Source organism: Sus scrofa, chromosome 10, assembly GCF_054392235.1.
Source record: "Sus scrofa isolate SSC_HxYL_T2T_F1_AM1 chromosome 10, Sscrofa_HxYL_maternal_Yorkshire_Landrace_v2.0, whole genome shotgun sequence".
Taxonomy (NCBI): domain Eukaryota; kingdom Metazoa; phylum Chordata; class Mammalia; order Artiodactyla; family Suidae; genus Sus; species Sus scrofa.
The window spans coordinates 9,998,241-10,026,176 of NC_139392.1; the positions used below are offsets into that span (position 1 = coordinate 9,998,241).

A 27,936-nucleotide genomic window follows, 5' to 3' on the forward strand; every position below is an offset into this window, starting at 1 on the left:
ACAAAATGGGAGGAAATACGTCTAGTGATTATGAGCAGGATTTTAGACCAAGGCAGACTTTGATTCAATCACTTGCTTCACCATTTACTAGTTGTGGAATCCTGGGAAAGTTACTCAACCTCTTCAAGCCTGAAGCATCTCATGTGTAAGATCCTGCTTTTTAGTGTGGTTATGAGGCTTGAATAAGATCTTGCATGTATACAAGCTCGCACATAATAATTGCTCAATAAATATAAGCTATTTGTAATAGTAAAAGTAAGAATGTCAAATAAACATGAAAGTTTTCTAGAAAGCCACAGCTCCCCAAAGATCTCATATACAGGAGCATAAATCATATATTTGTACATTTTCAATCATTTTAGGCATCCTCAGGGGACATAAAATTAAAGAGCAGTCTCCCCATTGAGAAGATTCCATGGTACCCTAGAATTAAGGAAGTTCATGCTAATTACCTTTTCCTGACTGGTTTTTTGGCTCATAGTTTTTGATGACTTTTAAGGTAAAACATACAGTATATAAAATTTAAACTATCAGAGTTCCCGTTGTAGCTCAGTAGGCTAAGGACCCAACATTGTCTCTATGAGGATGTGGGTTGGATCTCTGGCCTTGTTCAGTGGGTTAAGGATCCAGCATTGCTGCAAGCTGCAGTATAGATCGCAGATGCTGCTCAGATCCCCCTTTGCCAGGGCTGTGGTGTAGGCTTCAGGTGCAGCTCCAGTTTGACCCCTGTCCTGGGAACTGCTATGTGCCACAGGTGTGGCCATAAAAGGAAAAAAAAAAAACAAACAACTATCATGAGTGGCAATATTATAACAAACTATATACGGCAGTTTTTATGAATATAGGTGTCTATCCTTCCAAAAAGGACCTTTTCCCCCACATTAATAGTTTTTGGTTTCAGACTTTGTTTTTTCCTTCGGCAGTGCCCATGGCATGTGGGAGTTCCTGGACCAAGGATCAAACCTACACCACAGCAGGAGCTTGAGCTGCTGCAGTGACAATGCCAGATCCTTAACCTGCTGCATCACCAGAGAATTCCTTTCTTACCTTTATTAGAAATATATAAGTATCTTTATATATAAGTATTTTTATATTTATTCTGTGGTGTGTGTATGTGTGTGGCACAAAAGCAAGAGGGTTTCTTAGGGCCGCTGTCCAGATGCATTAGACAAGGTCTTTAACTGAGACCTGTATGTATATACACACTTCTTGGTACACTTGCAGGTACCAGGCTCTGCTGCAGACTAGAAACCACACAGTCAGGGAAATCTATATTCCAAGTCAAGCTAGTTTCTGTTTGGGAAAAGAAGTGTAAATATTTACAATTATCACCTAACTAAAATTTTTCATCTCCAAATTTCCCATCCATGGATGTTGCTTGTCATCAACCCTCTTGGCAGCCCTAGGAATCCAGGTTGTCATAGGAAATTCTTCAAATAAGCAATGAGGAACATGACGATTAGCTGATTTGCAAGAATATAATCAACTCTCTTTTTGTTATTGGACTACCATTACCTTATTGTGACCAAAAAGTGTTTTCTTTCCTTTTAGAGTTCTTTCAATAGAACAGGAATGAGATTAACGAGTTAAATATGACCGTATGTCCTTCAACCACCACGCACACACACCCCTTAAATGTCTTCAATAAATCCTCACTGGTCCAAGTCCAAGGTCCTTCACGTGCTGCACAAGACCTTCATATCCAACCTTGTCTACCTCTGAAGACAACCCTTTGGCCACTTTATGTCCCAGTGTCATCAGATTAGCCATAGTTCCCTGGACAAATGTCTGTTATCCTGGTTCCTGCTTCTGCGCACGGAATGTCTTTCCCAATGTTGCTGCTGCTTCCCTCCCTCCACTCCTCCCAAGTCTGCCTGCCTGGAAAACAATCCCCATCCAGCCTTTAAAACTGTTCTGATAACTCTCCCGGGACGCTTTCCCTGCCTTGCCCACAAAGAGATTCAGCATGTTCCTTTTTTGTTGTTTTTGCTTTGAGTGGCTGTCTTTGTTTGCGCACTCTTTCTGAACCCAAAGCAGAGTTCTATTATTTAACATTTCCCTCTGTGTTATAATTATGTATTTATAGGTCCATCTGCCCTATGAAACTTGAGCTCCTTGAGGTCAGAAGCCAGTCCTTATTAACCTCTGCCCATCTCCCACCTAACACCAAGCCTGGCCCTTATGCAGTAAATGTTTCTAAATCTCCTCAATTTGGAAGGCATAAACCATTTCATATTTTAAAAAGACATATCCTAAAATCACTTTAAAAGTGGTTCATATTCACTTCTACTGACGGAAAAAAAGAGTGGAAGAGGGTTAACGTTGGCTTGCCCGTCTTGGGCGTTATCTCTTGTGATGGTTGCATGCAGTCATCAGTGATGGAAGTCTGGCAAGGCTAGGGCCAGGGGTGTACAGGACATGGAATGTGCTGGATAATATAACCACATGCTAGAAACATGAAAATCATCCCCTTGTGTTTCTCAGAGGATAGGCTGGGCACAGAGAGTTGGGTACCTTAATGCACTTGATGCTATGAGTTCTCCTGACTAGGTATATTTATGAATGAGAAGATCCTTGTCATTTGCAAATTGAAAAGTTTGTTGTGCTAATGCTTGTTTTTTGGAATCACATAAGAGTTTTTCTCCCCTTCATTACTCACAGCTGACTCCATGGCTGTGGATTTCAAAATATGTACACTTTTTTCACATTCATCCATGTGACTTGATCAATATTATGTTTAAGTTCACGTCTTATTTGGAAACGAGGCACATAAAATAAGGGTACCACGTGGTATTGTTATGCTCAGCCTCTTAGAAAGCTAAGATAATTCTCTCCTTTCTCCAGAGTACATCCATTTTCTAAAGATATTCCCTGTTTCACCAATAAGAATAATCACAGGGGACTTTTCCCCCCTAAGGTGTTATTTTGATTTCAGGAATTAAGCTCTAATTGAGCAGCTGAGAAAGATTCTGCTGTAAATGTTAACGATGGTGCCAGCTTTTCTAATGAACTCCAGCTGATGAGGGGGCAGGAGGAAGAGAAGAGAAAGATGTATTTGGGGTGAGCTGTGCAGGGGGTAGAACAGTGATACCACCACCTCCACCATCACCACCACCACCACCACCACCACCTCCACCATCATCACCACCTCCACCATCACCATTGCCACCACCACCACCATCGCCATTGCCACCTCCTCCACCACCTCCGCCATCACCTCCACCATCACCACCACCACCACCATCACCACCACCACCACCATCACCACCTCCACCATCACCACCTCCACCATCACCACCTCCACCATCACCATCGCCACCACCACCACCACCACCACCACCTCCACCATCATCACCACCTCCACCATCACCATTGCCACCACCACCACCATCGCCATTGCCACCTCCTCCACCACCTCCGCCATCACCTCCACCATCACCACCACCACCACCATCACCACCACCACCACCATCACCACCTCCACCATCGCCATTGCCACCTCCTCCACCACCTCCACCATCACCTCCACCATCACCACCACCATCATCACCACCACCACCATCACCATTGCCACCACCTCCACCACCATCACCACCTCCACCACCATCACCATTGCCACCACCTCCACCATCACCACGATCACCACCTCCACCACCATCACCACCACCTCCACCACCACCACCACCACCATCACCACCTCCACCACCATCACCACCACCTCCACCACCACCTCCACCACCATCACCACCATCACCACCTCTGCCATCACCACCACTGCCACCTCCACCATCACCTACACCACCACCACCACCACCGTCACCACCTCTGCCATCACCACCACCGCCACCTCCACCATCACCTACACCACCACCATCACCACCACCGCCACCTCCACCATCACCACCACCACCACCATCACCACCTCCACCACCACCACCTCCACCACCACCACCTCCACCACGATCACCACCGCCATCACCGCCATCACCACCATCACCACCTCTGCCATCACCACCACCGCCACCTCCACCATCACCACCACCACCACCACCACCACCACCATCACCACCTCTGCCATCACCACCACCGCCACCTCCACCATCACCTCCCCACCACATTCCCTTCCATTCGGAACCTCAGGATGTGACCTTATTTGGACATAGGGTCTTTTCAGTTGTAATTAATCAAGGCTCTCTAGCTGAAATCATCTGGATTTAGAGTGGGTCCTAAAGCCAGTAACTGACGCCTTATAAGAAGAAGAGAGGATGCAGAGAGACACAGGGGAAAGACAGAGGCAGAGATTTGAGCAGTGCACCTGCAAGCCAAGGATACCCGGGGTTACCTCAAGTTAGACGAGGCAAGGAAGGATCCTTCCCTAGAGCCTCCAGGGGGAGCGTGTTCCTGCTGACACCCTGATTTCCCACTTTCAGCCTCCAGAACCATGAGAGAATAACTTTCTACTGTTTGAAGCCACCATGTTTCTGGTAACTTATTAGGGCATCCACAAGAAACTAATACCACCTGCATATTTGTGTATCTGATGATTATTTACTGAGTGCCTACCATTTGTCAGGGACTAGGCTAGGTACCAGGTATAGAGTAATAGATATGAGACATTAGACAAATGCAGAACTTATAGAGCCGTGAAGATGTCAAATAAGAGGTGAGTGTGAGAGTTTGGGGAAGACATTGCCCCTGATAAGGCAAATAATGGGTAGGGTTGTCCAGTAGGTGGGATTGCCCAGGTGAACAGGGACGTGATGGAGAGACCACTACCATGGAAGAAAGCTAAAACCTCCAAGGAGAGCCTCAGCCTGAGCTATGTAGGAGCTTGATTGGAAAAATTTGTCTGGGAGTTCCCATTGTGGCTCAGTGGGTTACAAACCCGACTAGCACCCATGAGGATTCAGGTTCGCCCCCTGGCCTCGCTCCGTGGGTTAGGCTCCAGTGTTGCTGGGAGATGCAGCATGGGTCGCAGATGCAGCACAGATCTGTGGGCCAACAGCTGCAGCTCCAATTCAACCCCTAGCCTGGAAACTTCCATGTGCTGCCGGTGCAGCCCTAAAAAGGAAAAAAAATGTGTCTGGATCATAATGATTGGTGGATCAGTGACAAACACAGGTATTATGAGAGATGCGGTCACGGTAACATCATACAGGTCCTTGTAGGTTATGTTAAATATTAGAGACCTTATGCTAAGTACAGTCACAAATCTTGGGAAGAATTTTTGCAAGACTGGAGTGTGACTGGAGTCACGTTTAAGAGAGCACTGGTTACTCTGCAGAGGAAAAATTGGATGAAGGCAAGAATGGGTATAGGTCACCGGGCAGGAGAAGACCATTGCAGTGGTCCAGGAAGGAACCAGTGGTGATGCAGTCAGGTCACGGCAGTGGAGACTGGCAGATGTGGATGCATTTAAGATACAGGTAGCAGAAAGAGGTCACAGGACTTGATATATAGAAGGAATGAAATGGACAGATGCCAAAAATATATTTGCTTGGCAAAACTAGAAGAGGATCATGTTTTGGGGAGACCATGACCCTAAATTTGCTTTTGGATTTGTTTTCAGAAGTACCTTTGAGACGTCTAAGTAAAGATGCGATGTTGGTCATGAAATACACAGGTATACAGTTGAGACACTCTCTCTAGCCTGAGGATATACAGTCCAAGTCATCAAAGTTAGATTAGAGTTTCCTCGAGACACACAGGATTAAATATCTGGCATGGTCCCTGCAGCAGCTCAGGTAGGGTTGCTGCTGTGGCATGGGTTTGATCCCTGGCTTGGGAACTTCCACAGGTCCTGGGTGCAGCCATAAAAGAAAAAAGAAAAAGAATTAGATTGTAATTGAAGCAGTGGAACTAAAAGACATCATCTAGAGAGAGAGAGAAGACCTGCAAAACAGGACTCCTGAAGGATATAGAGACAGGCTTTTAAAAACTGACCAGAAAAACTCGAGGAAAGCTGTGTGGAAGCCAAGGGGGAAAAGTGGTTTAAGGAGAAATGGTCGACTAGGTCAAAAGCGGATGGGTGTCTTAGCACGATGAGAATGAAAAAAGTGTCTCTTGAATTCTGTAGTATGGAGAGCATTGGTGACCTTAGCCAAAACTGGAGAAGTGGCCCGTGGTAGGCAGAGGCGGGGGTGCCCAGAGACCACAGGAATAAAGAATGCTAACAGGGTTGGCAATGTCCCGTTAGGATTCTTTGCTCATCCCCACTCTGGATGCCTTGGCATTTTAAAAGGCCCCCGAAGTATTTCTGAGTGGCCTAAGATCGGGTTTCCCTGCCCTGGTCAAATGGAAGCTTGACATGAGGGTGAAGTGCAGTCGTATGGAAAGCCGCCTATCTCCACGCACCTTTGGGCACTGAGATGCATCTTGCTGCACTGAAGTGAATGAGGGGAGCTTAAAGTGGAAGAGTAGGAAATGGACCACCCTAGAAAGAGCAGGCAAAACCAGTGCAATCAACTTGAGCGGAAAAAAACTTCAAGCCCACCAGCAGGGGTAGACAGGCTGAAAATGTCTGCACAAGATTTGTAGTTGATGCAACACAATCAATCCCCCCGTGCTCTTCCAGCTTTTCGGGTCTAGAAATTGGTATCTGCTTCTTCCACTGGTTCCTCTTTCCTAGGGCCAAGTTATATGTGTGTTCTTAAATCTCCCAAGAGGTTCTGATATGTCAGTGGTCGAAGGGAATCCCTGAGCTACCTAATGTCTTCGGTGTTCCCTCAACCCCAGCACTTGACAGTCCTAAGAAGATAGAGGATAGGCATATGGCAAAACCTGTCTCGGTGGCCTGATAGGAGTTAGCTCCAATTTATGTCTGGTCTTTATTTCTTTTATTTTTTATTTGTTTCAAGGCTTGTCTTCAAATGGAAGGCTTCAATTATCAGTGTGTGTTTCTGTGTTTCATTTCCAAATAAAATTCAAACACTTCCTAAAGGGATAGGAACTGGCTCCAAGAACACTCGATCAAAAGCGTACCTCAGGAAGACTCTATTAAAATGAAATCCATAGCCTTGTGTCTTTAAGGATCTTAATGTCATGACCTTTATTTAACAGGTTTATTTTAGCTTTAAAATGTCTCTAAGGGAATTCATCTCATTTGGATAAAAGATGTCCTTCGAAAGGCTTTTGACTTTTGCAAGAGAAAATGTTTTTTCTAAACCTCATCCCAAAACCAAATAGTTATTTGTCAGTGTTTTTGCTTGTATGGATGTTTACTGTAAGAAAAATAAGTGTTTTGTAATTAAGCTACAGACAGAAACCCATGAGTGACAGAAGGTGACCAAGAGATGGTAGAATGGCAACTACCACGACGTGGGGAAGGGCTTCACTCAACATCCTTTCTAGCTTCAAGAAGGACTCTGCAGCAAGACAACACAGAAAGTGAGCTGGAGGAAGAAGGGCAACCCAGACAAATACAGGGGCCCCCCAAAGCATCTAGATTTGCAACTACTTTCTTTATCTTTCCTTTCTTTTTTTTTTTCTTCATTTTGCAGCTGCACCCGCAGCACATGAAAGTTCCCAGGCGAGGGGTCGAATTGGAGCTGCAGCTGCTGCCGACACCACAGACACAGCAGCAACACTGGATCCAAGCCACCTGGGCGACCTACCTGCAACTTGTAGCAATGCCAGATCCATAACCTACTAGGTGAGGCCAGGGATCAAACCTGTACCCTCAGAGAGACAGCATAGGTTCTTAACCTACTGAGCCACAATGGGAACTCCACTTCTTTCGTTTAATATCTTCTTTGACTCTCAGAATAACCCTGTGAAGTGACTAGCATTTATTATTAACATTTTGAGGTGATAAAACGAAACCTTCAAGAAATTAAATGCACACAACTAGAAAAAGATGCTTTTGAGACTTGAATCTAGAACTTTCTGATATTCTCTTACAATTCCCCAAATCCCCTGTTGCTTCCCTGAGCTAATTATTTGTGTAATTTACTGCCTACATCTTGGTCGGCATATGACAGCTTTCATATTCCTGACCAGAATAAGTTTAAGGTTCCATAGGTGGAAACTGGTGTTGATTTTGCTCATTGTTATAGAGGAAAGGGCTTATGTTTGCTTCTCCCATTAATTAAAGGGAAGATGCAGTACAGATAAAGTCTAATTCAGATGTTGCTGTATGGAATATTAAAGCCAGGTACACATTTCTTTAAATGATAATAGTGCTTACCTCACAGGGCAATTGTGAAATTTTAATGAGACCATGCATACATAATGCTTGATACAATACCTGGAACACAGCCTATCCTCAATAAATACATGTCATATTATTTTGACTATTAATACTCTATTATCTGCCCTGCCATATATATTTTAAAGGTTACCACTTTTAAATTATATATGTATTGCCAGTATTACAGATTTCAGCTCTCCTCCGAATATTGGAATACACATTTTCAAACTATTTTAAACCTCCCCGTGGCTTGAGATAATTCACAGGGCACGAAATAACCAGAAAAGTGTTTCTGTCAAAGAGTTTTGGTATCTAAGATGATGAATCCTTAAAGAGATCTCTCTTTTTTAATTTTTTATAGTTACGCTTGATCACATATTTTACAGATACTCATCAAGGTCACGCTCAGGAAATTAGTCTTGAAGACATGTCCCGGAGCATGACAACTATGTTAAGAGTGATGTTTTGTTTTCTGTTATTAAGGTCGTTAGGGGACCCTCCCAGCTGCACGCCTCAGGCTTTCCAAGTGGAGGCACTTTAACATCACGAGACACCCATTTGAGTTCCCTGGGCCTCTCTCTGCCCCTTCGCTCACATCTTCAAAAGTGTCAGACTGCTGAGTTTGGGAGGAGAAACTGGTCTTGATAGCCGAACTCATGCTACTGCCTCATCTCTTCCATCTCTGCTCCCTGTGGCGGTGTTTTGTGTTTTGGTTTTTTGTTTTGTTTTGTTTTTTGTCTCTAAGTTGAAGCATTGTGGATTTACAAGGTTGTGATAATTTCTGCTGTACGACAAAGTGACCCAGTCATACATATACACACATCCATCCTCTTTCAAATTCTTCTCCCACACAGATGATCACAGGTGATTGGGTAGAGTTCTCTGTGCCACACCGCGGATCCCCAAAGGCCAGTCATTCCATAGATCTCAGTGTGCATATGCCAGTCCCTAACCCCCAGTCCATCCCGCCTCCCCACCCGCACCCTTTGGTAATTGTTAAGCTTTTCAAAGTCCGTGAGTCTGATTCTGTTCTGCAACTAAGTTCATTTGTACCCTCTTTTAAAGATTCCATACATAAGTGATATCATATGATGTTTGTCTTTCACTGTCTGACTAACTTTACTTAGTGAAATAATTTCTAGGTCCACCCATGTTGCTGCAATGGCATTATTTCATTCTTTTTATGGCTGAGTAATATTCCATTGTATATATGTACCATATTTTCTTTATTCATTCCTCCGTCCATATCTTCTTTATCCATTTAGGTTGCTTCCATATCTTGCCTATTGTGCATGGATCTTTTTGAATGGTGGTTTTCCGTGGATAGATGCCCAGGAGTGGGATTGCTGGATCATATGGCAGTCCTATTTTTAGTTTTTTGAGGAACTTCCATATTGTTTTCCATAGAAGTTGCACCAATTTACATTCTTACCAACGGTATAGGAGGGTTCCCTGTTCTCCACACCCTCTCCAGCACTCACTGTTGGTAGACGTTTTGCTAATAGCCATTCTGACTAGTGTGAGGTGGTACCTCATTATAGTTTTGCTTTGCATTTCTCTAATAATGAGCGATGTTGAGCATCTTTTCATGCATTTTTTGGCCATCTGTATGTCTTCTTTGGAGAAATGTCTGCTTAGATCTGCCCATTTTTTGATTGGGTTGTTTGGCTTTTTTTATATTGAGCTGCAGGAAATGTACCAAACACCTCCTGTTGCTCAATAACTGTGTCTTTTATCTCAGCAGTCTGTCTCTGTCAAAGAGACCTGAGCCCTTTGGTTTCCCCTCGCTGGGTGAGGATGTCAGGAAGCCCATTTTTGCTGCACAGCCGAGCTGCCTTCCGCCCCAGCTCCCTGGCTCCCTGTCCATCTCTCAATTGCTTCTGTATCCAGCTGGAAGAGAGGGGAGCTCTTGGGGAACCTGCTACGTCTCCAACAAATACCTCCTCATGATTTAATGCCTTTAGGAGGCAGGAAGGATGAGCACACAAAATAGCGTCACTTTGTCATGTCTCTTTAATATCTGGATGGGTAAAGAAAAATCAGCAAATAAAAAGATAACCTCTTGGCACTGGTGCAGCAACCCCCTGCCCCCAACCTCTGCCAGTGTGGATTCTCCACCAGGGTCCCCAGGGGCTGGTTCCCAAACCACCCCGAGTGGAGGGGGAAGATCAGGAGGGAAAGAGCTGGTTTGGCACAGAGTATGGGGGGCCCAAAGTACCCGGTTGGTAAATACTACCTGTCATTAATAGCCCTCTTATAAAACGGTGAAGACAAAAATTAAATAGAGCAAAAGCCACCCCCCCAAAAAATGTAAGCTCTTCACCCTCGAAAAGTGTATGTTTTGCTAGCTTTTATATTTTGATAGTTTATATATTTTGACCTTTCTGTGGACACCTAATCCAATGTTTGTACTGCATGAAATGAGGCAGGTCTAGGTATACCCTGTGTTTTGATCAAACGCAGACAAGCCTTAAGAGGTGTTATATAATTTAATTTACAGTATGAAAGCAGTCTTTCCTTTTAGCCATCCAGTGGCCTGACTGCTGAAAATTCATGTGATAGTAATTAAATTGTCATGTATGTAAAAGTGTTTTAAACATTTTAAAACACTATGTACACATAAATTTAAGCTATTATATTTTGGTCATAATTATTCCAACCTCGACACCCCTTCTCTGTTCATTTTCTCTCAATTATTCTCACCTGAGGACTTATTATATCAGGCATAAGCTGGTTATATAGGATCCAGGACTAGCAACCTCCTTTTCCAGTTCTAGAATAATTCTTAAATTTCGTCAGGTAGAAGTTAACATATTATGCATGCATGCCAACTAGCAATCTTTAACCGACAGGAAAATCAATGCTATTTCCTCAACAGCAAATTATATTCCACTTCTGTGCATGATAGCACTTTTCTTGGAGTTGATAACTAAGGAAGAAATACTGATGGTCCCTCAACTTAGTAGGATCCACTTAAATGAACTGCCAGAACGGACTTAATTCTTAAAATAATTGATTTTTCCCTACCTCAGATGAAAAACATGCAATAGGGTAAAGGAAAGTCTTTTAAACAAAAGTACTTTTCTGTTCATTAAAAGCAACATAAAATACACTATCGGGCTGAATTATCCAAACCTTTGAAAAACAATTACTTGCAAGTTCTTAACCTATTTTTAAGGCAAGAAGTTTTAAACAGCATTCAGAGCGCATTTCCTAACCTGACATGCCTTGAGACGAAGACATGTTAAAATAGTGATTACTACCTCAATGTTTTTCCTCCAAACTGATGGAGGAAAAATCTCCGAATGTACCTAAGTCATTTGAAAATGACAGGCAATGTCTCATGACAGGCAGTGGCAGCAGAGAGACCTAGGGAAAAAAAAAAAAATCCATGCTGACCTCACCACTGTCCAAGTCCTATATCGACAGTTGTCACTCAAAAGGCGCTATCACATAAGAGCCTTCCGATCTGTAGCGTCGGTTTCCATAGTAGGGCAAAATCCTATTACCTTCGAACCCACCTTTCAGGCATCTATTCTCTTCTCTTCATGTCTGCAAATCGCTGACAGCTTCTGCGAGGTACAATGTTTCTTACCCAGGTTGGTCCTTGTTATCATCCCAGCCCCAAGTCTCCCTTTCAAAAATAATCTATCGTATAGAATACTATGCAGGTTAATTACGTTTGGCGAAAGTTAAATTACGTAGTTCCCAACTCCATTTAAATTCTACCTGCGACCTTTGCTGGTTTCTCTAAATGTTTCCCTAGCTGAAACCTTAGTGGTATTCAAATTGGGTTTTCTGAATTTCATTTTCATATATTTTGAACATTTCACTTATCTAAATGTTCTTGAGATCTCGGAATAGAAGAGATTAGTGGCGGATTCTATACCATTACTCATAATTTAGAAAATGTAGGAAATTTATAGACATGCGTGTGCAGTCCTCTATTCAAAGGGAGTTGGTTGAAAAGTTAAAAAAAGAAAATATTCAACTTAATTCTGCCTATTTACATGAAGTGAGATGATAAGCATTCGCTTACTATTTCATGAGACTTTTCGTCGATATCTGCACACGCCGTCCAGGATAAAAGGACAGCAGTGATCTCTTCTAGGAGTCCATCAAAGACCCATCCAGTCAGAGAGATGGAAGTTGGTGGGTGTTTTATGTCGGCGGAGACTGGTATGAGCATAACTTTGCCATCCTGGAACCTGCCACAAACAATGGTCCCAACCCAGTCTGGTCATATGCTTTGTCACGTCCTCAATTATCTTGGCAGCTGGAGAGGGAGCTCTCATTTTCCAATCAAATAATTCTCCAAAATGATAAATTCATTCACAACACTTTTATTTAGTACATCCTCGGTGCTTGCGTAATCCCTTCACCCAGATGTCCTGGTCTACTGTCTATCAACTGCATTCCTACTCATCCTTGAATATTTATGGCAGATATTAGCACCTTCGTGGAGCCTTTCCCCACCTTATTTTTCACCTACACTAGTGATGGAGTGAATTCCATTATCCTAGGAATTCCTTTTTTTTTTTAAAACATCTTTATTGAGATATAATTCACCTATCATAAATTTCATTCTTTTTAAGATTACAATTCAGTGGTATCTCATCTACTTACAGGGTTCTGCATTGACCACCACTCTCTGATTCCAGTCCATTTTCACCACCTCCCCCCAGACAAGCCCTATGCCCTTATCATTCACTGCCCCCCACCCCGCTCCCCCCACAGGTCCTGGCAATCACTACGTCGCTTTCTGTCTCTGCGGAGTTGGCTATTCTGTCCATTTTATGGAATCACAATAGGTGGACTTTTATTCCTGGCTTCTTTCACATAGCATAACGTTTTTAAGGGTCTCCCATGTTTATCGTATGTGGTTCCTTTCCAGCCAAATAATAGCCCATGTACAGATAGACTACCTTGTTTATTCTCCAAACAGTGAATGGTAACTTGGGTTGTTTCCACTTTTTGGCTACTTTGAATAATGCTGCCATGAACAATCATCTACGAATTTAGTGTAGGAGTTCCTGTGGTGGCTCAGTGGTTAATGAACCTGATTAGGAATGATGAGGTTTCGGGTTCGATGCCTGGCCTCACTCAGTGGGTTAAGGATCCAGCATTGATTGCTGTGAACTGTGGTGTGGGTCACAGACGCGGCTTAGATCCTGCGTTGCTGTGGCTGTGGTGTAGGCCGGCAGCTGTAGCTCAAATTCAACCCCCAGCCTGGGAAGGTCCACATGCCTCGAGTGTGGCCCTAAAAAAGGAAAAGAAAAAAAAATTAGTGTAGACATATGTTTTCAGTTCTCTAAGAACTAAGAGTGGAATCCCAGGATCATATGATAAGTCCACATTTAGCATTTTGAGGAGCTGCCAAGCTGTCGTCCAAAGTGGTTGCACCGTTTTACAATCCCACCAGCAGCTCAGGACAATTCTAACTTCTCTACATCCTGGTGACGCTTGTTACGGTCCATCTCTTTTTTTATTTCCTGTAGTCGTTTAGTGAGTAGGAAGTACAGCCTCACTGTGGTTTCGATCCGCGCTCCCTGACCACTGATGGGTCCCGCAACATGACTCACGAGGTTGAGTGTTTTTTTCATCTGGATGGGGAGATTCTTAAGTTTGGAGTCAAAATATTATTTCTTAATATTGCTACACACTCTTGATTGAATATTATTTAAAGTATCTCCAGTACAATATCAAATACAAATTTATTATCGGTATTTAATATTATTGGTACTATCTCCAGTACCAAATTCAACCTGGCACATAGTAGGAACCCAACCATTTCTATAAGCGGAATGAATATGTATTTAATTTTGCATAGTACTATGCTTTGAATTACTCCTAAGAAAGGCTTAATGTCTGTTATAAATATTGGATCATATACAGAATGCAGAAATAGAGATTCTTTAAACCCATTTTTAAAAATCAGCAAAAGTCCGTGATTTTTAAATGATGGCTTACTTATATTTTTCCCCTTAGAAATCAATTTTCGGCAAGCGGTGTATCTTGGCTCTTTGCAGGAGCAAAGTTTAACTCAGATTGGCTGGTCGCTGTGTTTCAGCCAAGTTGATTACAGGGCCAGAAAACGAAAATGTGGTGTTTGTGGAAGGCAGAGGCAGATATGGATCTTGCACGAGAGCCTGTCCCCTGAAATTAGAGATGGATGAGCGATATGGATTTATTTTTCAGGATATGTTCCTTCCTGGATGTCAGATGCCATTTGTCACACCGCAGATTTTGCTGTCTATCAGGATCTAGGTAAAAAGGTATTTTAGAGCTTAAGGAGTTTCTCTCCATACAGCATTTTATCCAAAGAAGCAGTCTCAATTCCTCGGAGAAGTTTAGAAAGTTGGAGGAAAGTATAACCCTGAGTATTCGGCAGGCAGGCTCTCTGTCTCAGCTACGTCCTGATTTTAGAATCTACAGTAATTCAATTATTGTTCCATAACGATTTCAATAAAGTCCTTTTGTCCAGGATCTAAACATAACCCATGTGGCTGTAAAAAGTTCCCAGCAGTGGCAAATTTACTACCAGAAAACAGCTGGGAAACTGGCAGAATCAGTTCATGAAGAGTTGCAGGTTAGAGCACAGTTGAACAAAATGTTTTGAAAGATTAAACAAATGGACATATCAAGAAATGTGGGAAGGTTGTTTTTAGGGTTGTAACGTTAGGAAATAATTAGACGATGGTGCAAGATTTATGAACATAAATGTTCATATAGGATTGTTTAAGATAGAGAAAACCTATAAACAACCTCATAGTCTAGCAGTCGAGTTAACAACAAATGGCAGTGCATACACAGACCCACTTAATGGAAAGCTACCCAGACATCAAATGTCATCTCGTAGCAGGGATTTAATGATGTAGGAATTTTCAAGATACATGAGGTTAAAAAGCAGGTTGTAAAAATATATACATAGTACAATCCTCTTTTAAAACATATGTCTATGGAGTTCCCATTGTGGCTCAGCAGATTAAGAACCCAACATAGTGTCCCTGAGGATGCCGGTTCAATCCCTGGCCTCACTTAGCAGGTTAAGGATCTGGCTGTAGTGTACACTGCAGCTCCTATTCTACCCCTAGCCAGGGAACTTCCATATGCTGCAGGTGCAACTGTAAAAAGAAAAATAAGTAAGTAAATAAATAAATGTATGTTTATTCGTATATATCGAAATGGGAGGAAGTAGTAACTCTGAGAGGTTACATAACAAGTAGTTTTTTGCTTTTATTTGCAATTTTTTGATCCATATGGTGTGATTAATAATTTATTAAGTAGTGCATTACTGAAAAAAAAGAAGCAGAATTTCTGGGAAGGTACCATGTATGTAAGAAGCCCAGACATAGGACTCATTTTGTAGAAGTTTAATGCACATAAAGTAAGGGGTGTACAAATACACACACACACACACACACACAAGACACACACACAGAGATACAGAGAGACACACTAACACAGAAACACAGAGACACACACACAGATACAGAGACACACACGAGACACACACACAGATACAGAGAGACACACACACAGAGATACATACACACAGAGATATAGAGAGACACACTAACACAGAAACACACAGAGAGAGACACACACACACAGATCCACAGAGAAACACGCAGACACACACAAGCATACACACAAACATAGCAAATGACTTTTTGAGGGGATTTTTAGGTTTTGCTTTCTATCTTAGGTTTTTGTAAATCTTTCCAAAAGGGAGGGGCTCGTGTGGGATTTTGGAGGGAATTTCTGTTCATTTCCTGGCCCGGCTCCTGCCCCAGAGGAGTGACCTATCTGATAGTAAGCCTGGCTCCACCCTCCCAAGCTCCCCGCCCCTCCTCTGTGCCAAGTCCTGCCTTAAGGACTCCTTGTCAGCTGCTCTCTGCAGTGACCTCCCTGGGGCAGACTGGCAGCCACTTGTGGTTGTTCAGCTGTGTCAAAAATGGAGAGACAAGATGGTCTAATCCACTCGAGAGCGTTAAAGTCACCTTTGGGTCCCTACCCTCAAATGCAGCTTGACTCAGGAATAGCTCTGATCGCTAAGGCCTGTTTCTCATGTACAGAAGTAACTGCTCCTTCTATGCCAGCACTAAATAGTTGGAATTTGAAATTAAATACACCACACCCAGAGTTCCCATTGTGGTGCAGCAGAAATGAATCCGACTAGTATTCAATCCCAGGCCTCCATTCCCTGGCCTTGCTCAGTGGGTCAGGGATCCTGCAGTGACATGAGCTGTGGTGTAGGTCACAGACATGGCTCAGATCCTGAGTTGCTGTGGCTGTGCTGTAGGCCAGCAGCTGCAGCTCAATTTGACCCCTAGCCTGGGAACTTCCATATGCTGTGGGTACGGCCCTTAAAAAAAACAAAACAAAAAACAAAAAACCACCACACCCAAGTTCCCACAATGGCGCAGTAGGTTAAGGATCCCGGCATTGCCACAGCTGTGGCATAGGTCACAGATATGGCTGGGATTCGATCCCTGGCCAGGGCACTTCCATATGCCATGGGTGCAGCCACAAAAGGAAAGCAAAAAGCAAAAACAAGAGCACAACACCAGTTGTATCAATACCAAAACCAAAAAGATGTCTGAGGTGTGAATCTCGTGAAATATGTACAAGGTCTATTAAAAAAAGTATAAAATTCTGATAAAAAAGAAATCCAAGAAGCTCTAAAGAGAGAGCTATTCCATGTACGTGGGTAAGAAGACTCAGTACTGTCAAGATGTCAGTTCTTTCCAGGTTGCTCTATAGATTCACAGCAATCCCAATCAAAATCTCAGCAACTTATCTTGTGGATATTGACACACTGATTTTAAAGTTTCTGTCGAGAGGCGAAGGGCCCAGAAGAGCCAACCGCAATATTGAAGAACAAAGTCAGAGAACCAACACTACCTGACTTCAAGACGTTCTGTAAAATTACAGTCATCAAGACAGTGTGGTATTGGAGAAGGAATAGACAAATAGATCAATGGAATGGAACGGAGAGCCCAGAAATAGACCTGCTTAAATACAGTCAACTGATCTTTGACAAAGGAGCAAAGGCAGCACAATACAGCAAAGACAGTGTCTCCAACAAATGGTGCTGGAAAAACTGAATTGATCCTCCACATGCCAAAAAAAAAAAAAAAAAAAAAAAAAGTCTACACCCAGATCTTGCACTTTTCACAAAAATTAACTCAAAATGGATCATAGACATAACTGTAAAATACAAAACTATAAAACTCCTGGGAGGAGTTCCTGTTGTGGCTCAACGGGATTGGTGGCGTCTCTGCAGCACCAGGATGCAGGTTCAATCCCCGGCCTGACACAGTGAGTTAAAGGATCCTGCATTGCCTCAGCTGTGGCATAGGTCACCACTGCCACAAGGATCTGATCCCTGGCCCCTGAGCTCCTTAAGCCCTGGGGCGGTCAAAAATGAAAAAAAAAAAAAATAAAATGGTTTTTAAAAATAAATAAATGAAATACAACTGAAAGATAATGCAGGAGAAAATCTAAGCGAACTTGGGCTTGGTAATGACTTTTTTGGTGAAGCATTAAGAGCATGACCCGTGGGGAAAAAAAAATCAACAAATTGCAATTCATTAAAATTAAGAATTCCCATTGTGGCTCAGTGGTTAAGAACTTACCTAGGATCCATGAGGATGAGGGTTCGATCCCTGGCCTTGCTCAGTGAGTTAAGGACCCAGCATTGCCGCATGCGGCATTGTAGGTGGCAGATGTAGCTTGGATCTGGCATTGCTACATCTGTGGTGTAGACTGGCAGCTGCAGCTCCCCTTTGACCCCAAGCCTGGGAACTTCCATATGCTGAGGGTGTGGCCCTAGGGGAAAAAAAAAGGAAAATTAAAAACTTCTGCTCTGCAGAAAGAAAGAGAGAGAGAGGAAGGAAGGAAGGAAGGAAGGAAGGAAGAAAGAAAGAAAGAAGGGAGTTCCCTGGTGGTCTGGTGGTTATGATTCAGTGCTTTTACTGATTGGGTTCAACCCCTGGTCTGGGAACTGAGATCCCACATAAGAGGCTGCACACCACAGCCAAAAAATGAGAATGCAAGTCCCAGAATGGGAGAAAGTGTTTGTAAAATGCATATCTGATAAATGACTGGTATCCCCACTTTTGAAGCACTCTTAAAACAGTAAAAACAAACCCAACTAGAATCTGTATCTGTCTGTTTCTTGTATGCATACAACAATTGGCTCTTAACTTTGAAAAGCAAGAAATGCGTTGTTTACACAATCCTGTTCCCCAAACAAAGAACACTGATGATACCACGAAGGAGGTATTTGGAAGGCAGAGTTCTCTGGTGATACATGAGTAACACATATTGGGCGGCTTCTGGCAGATGCTTCTCAGAGGAAAGTGGGAAGGGTGGCAGGCAAATACTTCCTTTTTCCGATGGGGTGCCTTGAAGAGAGAGAGAGAGAGAGAATCTCAAATGAAAAAATAAAACAAAACGGGCTAGAGTGGGCTTTTTTTTTTTTAATTCTAGAAGGTGGCAAGATGGGCCAAAGTTTACAAACTCCAGCTCAAGAAGCAATGTATCCTGGGAGAATCTTGGCTCTGTCTCTTCCAAGATGTGTTGAGCTAGACAGCAGATTCAAGCTCTGGGGGCTTCGGTTCTTCATCTGTATAATGTGAATAACATTCGTAGTAAAGCACTTCATAAATATCAGTTATGAAAACAAAGAGAAAATCCAGAAAAGTCGATTGTTCTCTCACACCCCCCTTCCTTACCTTTCAAGTTCCGGAGATTGTCCAGCTATTTCTTGGGGTTGGGAAAGGTTATCGTAAAGATCTTCATCAAAAAGAAGAGAAAATGCCACAGCGAAATCAAGCAGACTACAGCAGAGCACTAACTAAATGGAAAGGAAACCTTATAGAAATAGTTCTAAATCACAGACTGAATATTTGGGGGGAAATGCCCTTCCTGTTTAGACTCATCTGCAGAAAGAAAAGATGCTTCTTTTTTTGAATTGAAGTATAGTTAACTTACAATGCTGTGTTAGTTTCAAGTGTACAGTTATATATCTATTCTTTTTTCAAATTCTTTTCCATTAGAAGTTATTACAAGATATTAAATCTAGTTCCCTGTGCTATACAGTAGTTGCTTGTTGCTTCCCTATTTTATATGTAGCACTGTGTGTATGTTAATCCCCAACTCCTAATTTATTACCTCTTTCCCCCTTTGGTAACCATATGTTTGATGTCTATGTCTGTGCATCTATTTCTGTTTTGTAAATAAGTTCACTTGTATCACTTTTTTAGATTCCACATGTAAGTGATATCATATGGCATTTGTCTTTGTCTGATTTACATCTCTTAATGTGATAATCTCTAGGTCCATCCATGTTGCTGCAAATGGCATTGTTTAAGTCTTTTTTATGGCTGAGTAATATTCCATTGTATATATGTACCACATCTTCCTTATCCAATCCTCTGTTGATGGACATTTAGATTGTTTCCATGTCTTGGCTATTGTGTATAGTGCTGTAATAAACACTGGAGCGCGTGTATCTTTTCAAATTACGGTTTTCTCTGGATAGATGCCCAGGAGTGGGATTGCTGGATTATATGGTAGTTCTATTTTTAGTTTTTTAAGGAACCACCATACTGATTTCCATTGTGGCTGCACCACTTTCCATTCCCACCAACAGTGTAGTGGGGTTCCCTTCTCTCCACACCCTCTCTAGAATTTATTATTTGTAGATTTTGAGGATAGCCACTCACTGGTGTGAGGTGATACCTCATTGTAGTTTTCTTAAAAAACAGTGATAATGGCATCCCTACTCAAAGCAACAAACACTTACCTTGGAGCTGACAAGGGACACACTGGTACTTTTTTTTTCTTTCCTTATACCCACACCCATGGCATGTGGAAATTCCGAGGCCAGGAATTGAATCTGAGCTGCAGCAACGCTGGATCCTTTAACCCACTGCACTAGGCGGGGGATTGAACCCACGCTTCTGCAGCAACCCAAGTCGCTACAGTTGGATGCTTAACCCACTGCACCACAGGGGGGACTCCTGATCCTTTATTAAACATGCCAAGCTTTGCATCTGGTCTCCAGGAGCTGGGAGGGACTGCGATAACACTGTGACAGCATGTGGCTTTGTGCAGAGCTAGGAGTTGTGGCCAAGGTCATCTGACTCATTTTATGTGAGAACTTTTCTATCCATCAGGAATGACTGGCTGACGCCCCAATGAAAATTACTAAAGCATAGTTATAGCTCAATAAGTACAGTTGCTATTCTTGGTATTATGCTAATGAATATTTTTAAAAGATTAAAGGCTTATTCTACAGGTCACACAACAGGTAAAAGATGGGGTCAATATTAGAACAAAGCCTGCCTGCCCTCTAAACCTAGGTGCTTTGAACTGCATGTTCTGTAGAGCAAATTCAACTTCTTAATATGGGACTGGAGCCAAAAACACTAGTTAGGTGAAGGACTAATTTGGAATATAGGTATCAGCACTGGAGAATATTTTTAAAAAAATGAATCAGGCTTAGATCTTTGGCGTTCCCATCAGTCAGAGTCAGCCAACGCACTGTTTCCAAGTGAGGTTTGCCAATAGAATAGATAAGACTCATTTTCAGTTAGCACATTAATTGTTGGTATGCGGTATTTTTTTTCATGTTAGAGAAAAACATGTATTGAATTTCATCATTTATATTCACTGTGTTGTAACCAAATTAACCTTGCCATAAATTTTGACATTTAAAAACAGAGGACAACCTGATTTTTCAACTCTCTTGCTTACATGTCCCTTTCAGTTCACGGGCAGGGCTCATAATTCGGAGCCACTGTGCATTAACCCTCTCATACTGTACTTACTAAGAACCAAATTCAGAAGGTAGAAAAATGCCAATATAAATCAATTCCCCCAAACTGCCCAGGGGTGTGTTGTCACTATTTTTTTTTTCTAATTTTATCCTTATGGCACATTCTTCTGCTAAAATATTTTTTAAAATAATTTATTCCCATTGATTGACAAATCAATCCCATGATATTGAGTTTATAGTAGGTATTAGCTTCTGAGCAAACTTTGCTGGTAAGATAGTCCAAAGTTAAATAAGGCTTAGGCTGGCCTCCCTAAGTTTTTAATTTAACTTAAGTCTGTATTTTAAGGCCCTTCAAAAGAATTATAAATATAGAATGTGAGCTGAATAATTCCACAAGTTACCATTAAACAACTTTGCATCCCTGGTGGACAAAGTATAAATAACCTCACCGTCTACTACCTCTTCCTTTGGCCCAAACACTGGAACTTCATCCAGGCACAGAACAGTGTAACTGGGAGATGAAGATTTTTTTTTCTAAGCAGAAAGCATACCGTCGAGAATATGAATCACTAAGGATGACATTAAATCTTGCAAAGAGATAATATATGTCTCTGTGGTGGCTCAGGAGACTAACAATAAATGTTAAATATTAATAAGATTGTGGAAATCCTCCTGGATCCTGTGATAAAGTAGCACCAGAAAAAGGGGAAAGACAGGGAAAAAAAAAAAGAAAAAACAAAAAAGCGGGACCTGGGGAGTGGTCCTTCTTGCAGTTCAGTGTATGTTTTATGTGGAGGGAAGAAGTAAATAAAGAGAAATGTTTTCCCACAGGGAAAAGACAGCACTCGGAGTGTATAAAATGTAGAAAATAGATACTGTTCTTCATAGAAAGGCGCTGGACCCGCTTCTTGTGCACTAAGATGCAAAGAAAAGTCGGCCACGTTCTGAGCGTGAGTCCATTCGCTTCGGAGTTCTGTTCTCTCAGTTCTTGCGCTGACTTTGGTCCCTAGGCATGGCGGAAACCGTGGTCCTGACAGCGGATGCACCTGTCAACCCATCGCTCCGAGAGCGAGGGCCCGGACCCAGCGTTAGCCCGTGGCACCTCCTCCAAGTCTGAGGCCCTCCAAGTCCCTGAGAATATCTGCAGACCAACTATGAGGGAGGGACCGTGTCTGTGGCTACCACTGGCTCATCCCGCACTTATTTCTGAGAAGAAGCCCTACTTTTAGGCTCGCCCTCTCCTGCCCCGACTCTACCGAGCCTGCCGGATGGGGCCACTTGGGCCGGTGGTCAAATGCATTTTCTCCTCCAGAAAAAAGGGGTGGAGACGGCTAACCTAAAAACAGGGGGAGGCAGGACATCCCTAGGCTTGCGTCCTTTTGAGTGTTCAGCCTCATGTCTGCCTTTTTTTTTTTTTTTTTTCCCGTAAGTTTTATTGAAGTAGAGTGGATTCGCAAGGTTGGGGTCATTTCTGCTGCATGACAAAGCGATTGAGTTCTACATGGACACACGCCCATTCTCTTCCAGATCCTGTTCCCACATAGGTGATCACAGAATGTTGGGTAGAGTTCTCGGTGCTCTGCAGCAGGTCCTGGTTAATTGTTAAAAAAGAATAGTGGAGTTCCCGTCGTGGCGCAGTGGTTAACGAATCCGACTAGGAACCATGAGGTTGCGGGTTCGGTCCCTGCCCTTGCTCAGTGGGTTAACGATCCAGCGTTGCCGTGAGCTGTGGTGTAGGTTGCAGACGCGGCTCGGATCCCACGTTGCTGTGGCTCTGGTGTAGGCTGGTGGCTACAGCTCCAATTCAACCCCTAGCCTGGGAACCTCCATATGCCGCAGAAGCGGCCCAAGAAATAGCAAAAAGACAAAAAAAAAAAAAAAAAAAAAAGAATAGTAATAATCACCTGGCCATCCTGGAGGTGGGGGTAGAAGAGCCAAAGAAATACAACGGCCTCCCCAACCTCACATCGAGGGCTGTGCCTTCACGGAAGGAAAATTTCCTCTTTTTTTTTTTAACTTCTAGAATTCTTTAAAAAGGACACTTCTTTAATATTATAAAATGTGAATCTGGGAACAACCTCAGGAGTCATTTGGTTCAATCTCTAATATCAAATAAATCAAAATGAAAACCTGATTTCCTTTTTAAAAAAATTCCCTGAGGAGACAGCACGTCATCTTTGGCAGAATGTGATCAAACTGTCAAGTATTTCTTCCATTGGTCCCATTGAACCTCCCATCTTTTTTTTTTTTTGGTCTTTTTAGGGCTGCACCAGTGGCATATGGAAGTTCCCAAGATAGGAGTCCGGTCAGAGCTGTAGCTGCCAGCCTGCGCCACAGCCACAGCCACGGCAACGTCAGGTCCAAGCGTTTTTGATCTCTGGCCTCGATCATGGATTAAGGATCCAGTGTTGCCATGAGCTGCGACATAGCTTGCAGATGCAGCTTGGGTCCCACATTGCTGTGGCTGTGGTGTAAGCCTGCAGTTGTAGTTCTCATTTGACCCCTAGCCCAGGAATTTCCCATGCCACAGGCGCAGCTATATATATATATATATATATATATATATATATATATATATATATATATATATTTAAAAAAACCACTAAGTGAAAGACAAATATTATATGATATCACTTATATGTGTAATTTTGAAGAAACCGGACTTGTAAAAAGAGAGTAGAATGGTGGTTACTAGGGAGGGGTGGGGAAAATTGGGAGATGTTGTTTAAGGGTACACACTTGGAACTAGTAAATAAATAAGTTGCTTGATCGCTCTGTGCCTCAGTTTCCCCATCTTTAAATGGAAATAATAAAAGCACTTCATAAGATTATTGTGAGAAATAAATGAGTTAATGTATATAAAGGGCTTAAGGGGTGATGTTTGAAGAGAAATATCTTACAAACACACTGGAAGGGATTAGGCTACCACTTGACTTAACCTTACTCTGAGAAGCTTATGACATTTGTGAAATAACAACTAATCATCGAAATCACTAACTGGCTAAATTTTTAAATTACTCCTGGGCGATTACCCTACCACCAAAAGGAGTCCCAAACATTGCCTTTCAGCTTTGCTTGGGTTCCTTCTGAGCTTCTACAGGGCTGGCCATATAGGGAACATCCATAAGTTACTTATCATTAAAGTAGGAAAATTTCAGTGTGTTTTTCTCCTTGCTCTTTTTTTTTTTTTTAACTGAAAAAATAGTTGGTTTATGATGTTGTGTTGGTTTCTGGCATACTGCAAAGTGATTCAGTTATCTATAAATATTATATAGATAATGTATGTTATATCATATTGTATTATATTATAGATAATATGTGTCCTCTTTCATACTCTTTTTCACTATTACTGATTATAGTTCCCTGCGCTGTATAGTAGGACCTTGTTGTTTGTCTATTTTATATATGGTAGTGTGTATATGCTAATCCCAAACTCCTCATTTATCCCTCTCCCCGCCCCCTTTCCCCTTTGGTGACCTTAAGTTTGTTTTCTATGTCTGTGAGTGTTTGTTTTATAACTAAGTTCATTTGTATCATATTTTATATTCCACATATAAATGATACCATTCGGTATTTGTCTTTCTCTTTCTGACTTATTTCACATAGGATGATAATCTCTAGGTCCATCCATGTTGCTATAAATGGCTTTATTCTTTTTCGTGGCTGAGTAGTATTCCATTGTATATACATCATGTCTTATGAATTCCTCTGTCAATGAACATTTAGGTTGCTTCAATATCTTGGCTATTTTAAATAGTCCTACTGTGAACATTGGATGCAGTTCTTTTCAAATTAGAGTTTTCTCTGGATATATGCCCAGTAGTGGGATCGCTGGATCTTATGGCAACTCTACTTTTAGTTTGTTGAGGAATCTCCATACTGTTTTCCATAGTGGCCACCCCAACTTACATATCCACCAATAGTGTATGAGGGTTCTCTTTTCTCCACACTTTCTTCCAGCATTTATTGTTTGTAGATTTTTGTGATGATGGCTAGTCTGACAGGTGTGAGGTGATATTTCACTGTGGTTTTGATTTGTGCTTCTCTGATAATTGGTGATATTTACCATCTTTTTATGTGCCTATTGGCCATCTGTATATTTTCTTTGAAGAAATGTCCATTTAGGTCTCCTGCCTATTTTTTGGTTGGACTGTTTATTTTTTTGTTATTGAGTTGCATAAACTGCTTGTATATTTTGGAAATTAAGCCTTTATCAGTCACATCATTTGCAAATATTTTCTCCCAGTCTGTAGGTTGTCTTTCTATTTTGTTTATGATGTCCTTTGCTGTAAAAAAGCTTATAAATTTGGTTAGTTCCTATTTGTTTATTTTTGCTTTTATTTCTATTGCCTTGGGATACTGACCTAAGAAAACTCCTTGTTCTTTCAAAAATGCAAATAGGACCATTCTACTCCCTTGCTTGAAGACTCTTCAGTGCTACCCCTTTGGCAGATCTCCTTGCACAAGTGTCTTTAGGCCATGCCACCTGCGAACACCTGCACATATTCTGCATCCTCTGTATCATATGCTGTAAGACAGCAGTTCTCAAACTTTAGCTGCACCGGAATAATCTAGAGAGCTGGTTAAAATGCATATTTTTTTGGTTCTGCTAAGTTTCTGATTCAGTAGGTGGGGCCCAAGAGCGTACATCTCAAATTAATCCATGCTAATCAGCAGCCTATTTTTTAAAGAAAATCCTGACTTTCATCTGTAATTCATACATTTCACCAATGCATAACAGCCCTCCCAGACTAGACCATAGCCATGTGAAGTCTAGAACCTTGCCTAGTTGTCTTCATCCATCTAGGGCCTGGCCCATTGTCCAAACCTAGTAGTTTCTCAGTACTGTCTGATGCTCAGCTGAAATCCAAATGGCTGAGGTGTGGCTACAAGTAGCTCCTTTGCATCTGTTCCATCCTTCATCTACAAAGCTGCAGTAATTGGTAAGAAACTTTTATGGTGGTGGCAACCAAATTAGGCCTTCAGGACTCCCTCTGGAACCAACACGCTCATTTAAAAGAAAGAGAGAGAGAAAGAGAGAAAGAAAGGAAGGAAACTTTTTAAAGTTAGATGTCCTCAGTAGAGGCAGAAACAGGAGTTGAGAAAAAGTACCCCAGTGTGGACAGATCTGCAACCTTGGTTCACTGATACCAAAGATACCTAGTTCCTGTTCTTTAACCTAAGCTGTTGCCTGAAATATGCATAAAATACCCACTGATCTCATTTTAGATATAATAAATGAAGTGGTACTTTCATTTTGGCTGACCAGTGCAAAAGCAGCAGTAATCACACAATTGAGAATAGAAGAGCCTTCATGAAGGTCCCTGCTAAGGAGACCAGGGTGTGACACTGTATTTAAGCATATGTTGGCATGTCTACTCTGGATGTGGTCTGGCTTTTTTATCACTGTTTTATTGTATCTTGGCCACTGTTTTACATTTTAAAAAAGAATGTTTATTTTCTTAGCCAATTTCTAATTGACCTAAACACTAAAATGACAGAAGACCCTTGTCTAACTTGAGTGAAGCAGATTTCTTTTTCAGTACTTTTGGGTTCACTAGGGGACACCTGTACCAGACCTCTCTTTTCGCAGACTTGACTGGCATCAAACAAGCTCTGGGTGGATACTTCCCCATTCTGAACCTTGATTTCCTCATTTATAAAATGCAGCATATGCTACCTATCCCATAATAGCATTATGAGTAGTAAGTGAAACATCTTACCTAAGGTACAAAACCTGGCACCTCATATATAGTAGGTTCATAATAAATGCTGAATTAAAGTATTTATTGAACACTTCCTGCATATCTAACTTTATGCACCATGCGCAGGCTAAAGAAGCATACATCCAGTGGTGAGTTAGCTCTTATGTAAAGTTAAATAAAACAAAGGCAATACATTTACAAATGACAGCAGGACCCACGTGATATAAAACAGTGGAGGCCTTCATGCCAAAGAGGATTATAAACAAGGATCGAGCTTGGTAGGAGCAGGCAAGAAGATTCTGAAGATTTTATAGAGAACTTATTAAGGTTTTCATTTTGATTAATTTTTAACATCAAAGAGGGGATTTTCTCAAAGCCTCAGTTTCTTCATTGATAAAATATGGATAATAATAAACATTATGAGGATTCAATTAAAAAAACTGTATGACTTTAGTGCAGAACCTGGATTAATAAATTCTCAATCAACTGTTATGGATGAAAATAATTCTGGAGAAGTAGAGAAAGCTTGGGACCAGCAGTCCGGAAACCTGAGTCCTTCGTATTTCTGAGTCTCCAAGAATGAAACTAGAGGATGAGAAGACTCTTAAAGCCCCTTCCAGCCCAAAGGTCCCTTGCTTCACACTCTGTGTACTGCTCATGAGTAGGGTCTGGAAGTGGGGCACAGTGGGTTCTGCTGGCTCCCTCCCCTGGTCCCTATGGTATCTTCTCCACCTTGGGAAATAATATATGAGAACACTGAGTTCAAAGAGAGTTGGATTTGAAGTTTGGCTCTGGGTCTCCATTTCCATATGGGAATAAAGTTTATTCATACATTGCAGGGTGGTTATAAGGAATCAAAAAGGTGTTTGGATGGTGTCTGGTGCAGTTCTTACCACAGGATAAACAGCATTCACTTGACAACAGCTACTTTAATTATTACTTTTTTTTTTTTTTTTGTCTTTTTGTCTTTTTTTGTTGTTGTTGTTGCTATTTCTTGGGCCGCTCCCGCGGCATATGGAGGTTCCCAGGCTAGGGGTTGAATCGGAGCTGTAGCCACCGGCCTACGCCAGAGCCACAGCAACGCGGGATCCGAGCCGCGTCTGCAACCTACACCACAGCTCACGGCAACGCTGGATCGTTAACCCACTGAGCAAGGGCAGGGACCGAACCCGCAACCTCATGGTTCCTAGTCGGATTCGTTAACCACTGCGCCACGACGGGAACTCCTAATTATTACTTTTATTATTGTGATG

General features: G+C 42.1%; 1 protein-coding gene and 1 long non-coding RNA gene across 7 annotated transcripts in view; one reads left to right on the forward strand and one right to left on the reverse strand.

Moving 5' to 3' along the window:
- The window catches only part of LOC146398785 (uncharacterized), a 344,076-nt gene that overhangs the window by 123,081 nt on the left and 193,059 nt on the right, over positions 1-27,936 (forward strand). The gene's annotated exons all lie outside the window — the stretch shown is intronic.
- On the reverse strand, positions 1,180-5,831 carry LOC146398786 (uncharacterized). Its single transcript, XM_084979094.1, has 2 exons — positions 3,938-5,831; positions 1,180-3,793 (listed from the first exon to the last, which is right to left on the reverse strand). The coding sequence occupies exons 1-2, from the start codon at positions 4,100-4,102 to the stop codon at positions 2,939-2,941; spliced, it is 1,020 nt and encodes a 339-aa protein (XP_084835220.1). The 5' UTR covers positions 4,103-5,831; the 3' UTR covers positions 1,180-2,938.

Bases quoted from the DNA above. Each gene is read 5' to 3' on its own strand.
- LOC146398786 (XM_084979094.1), bottom strand. From the start codon at position 4,102: ATGGTGGAGGTGGCGGTGGTGGTGATGGCAGAGGTGGTGATGGTGGTG. The intron at 3,794-3,937 runs GTGGTGGTGGTG...GTGGTGGTGTAG, and splicing joins TGGAGGTGGTGGTGGTGGAG to GTGATGGTGGAGGTGGCAGT.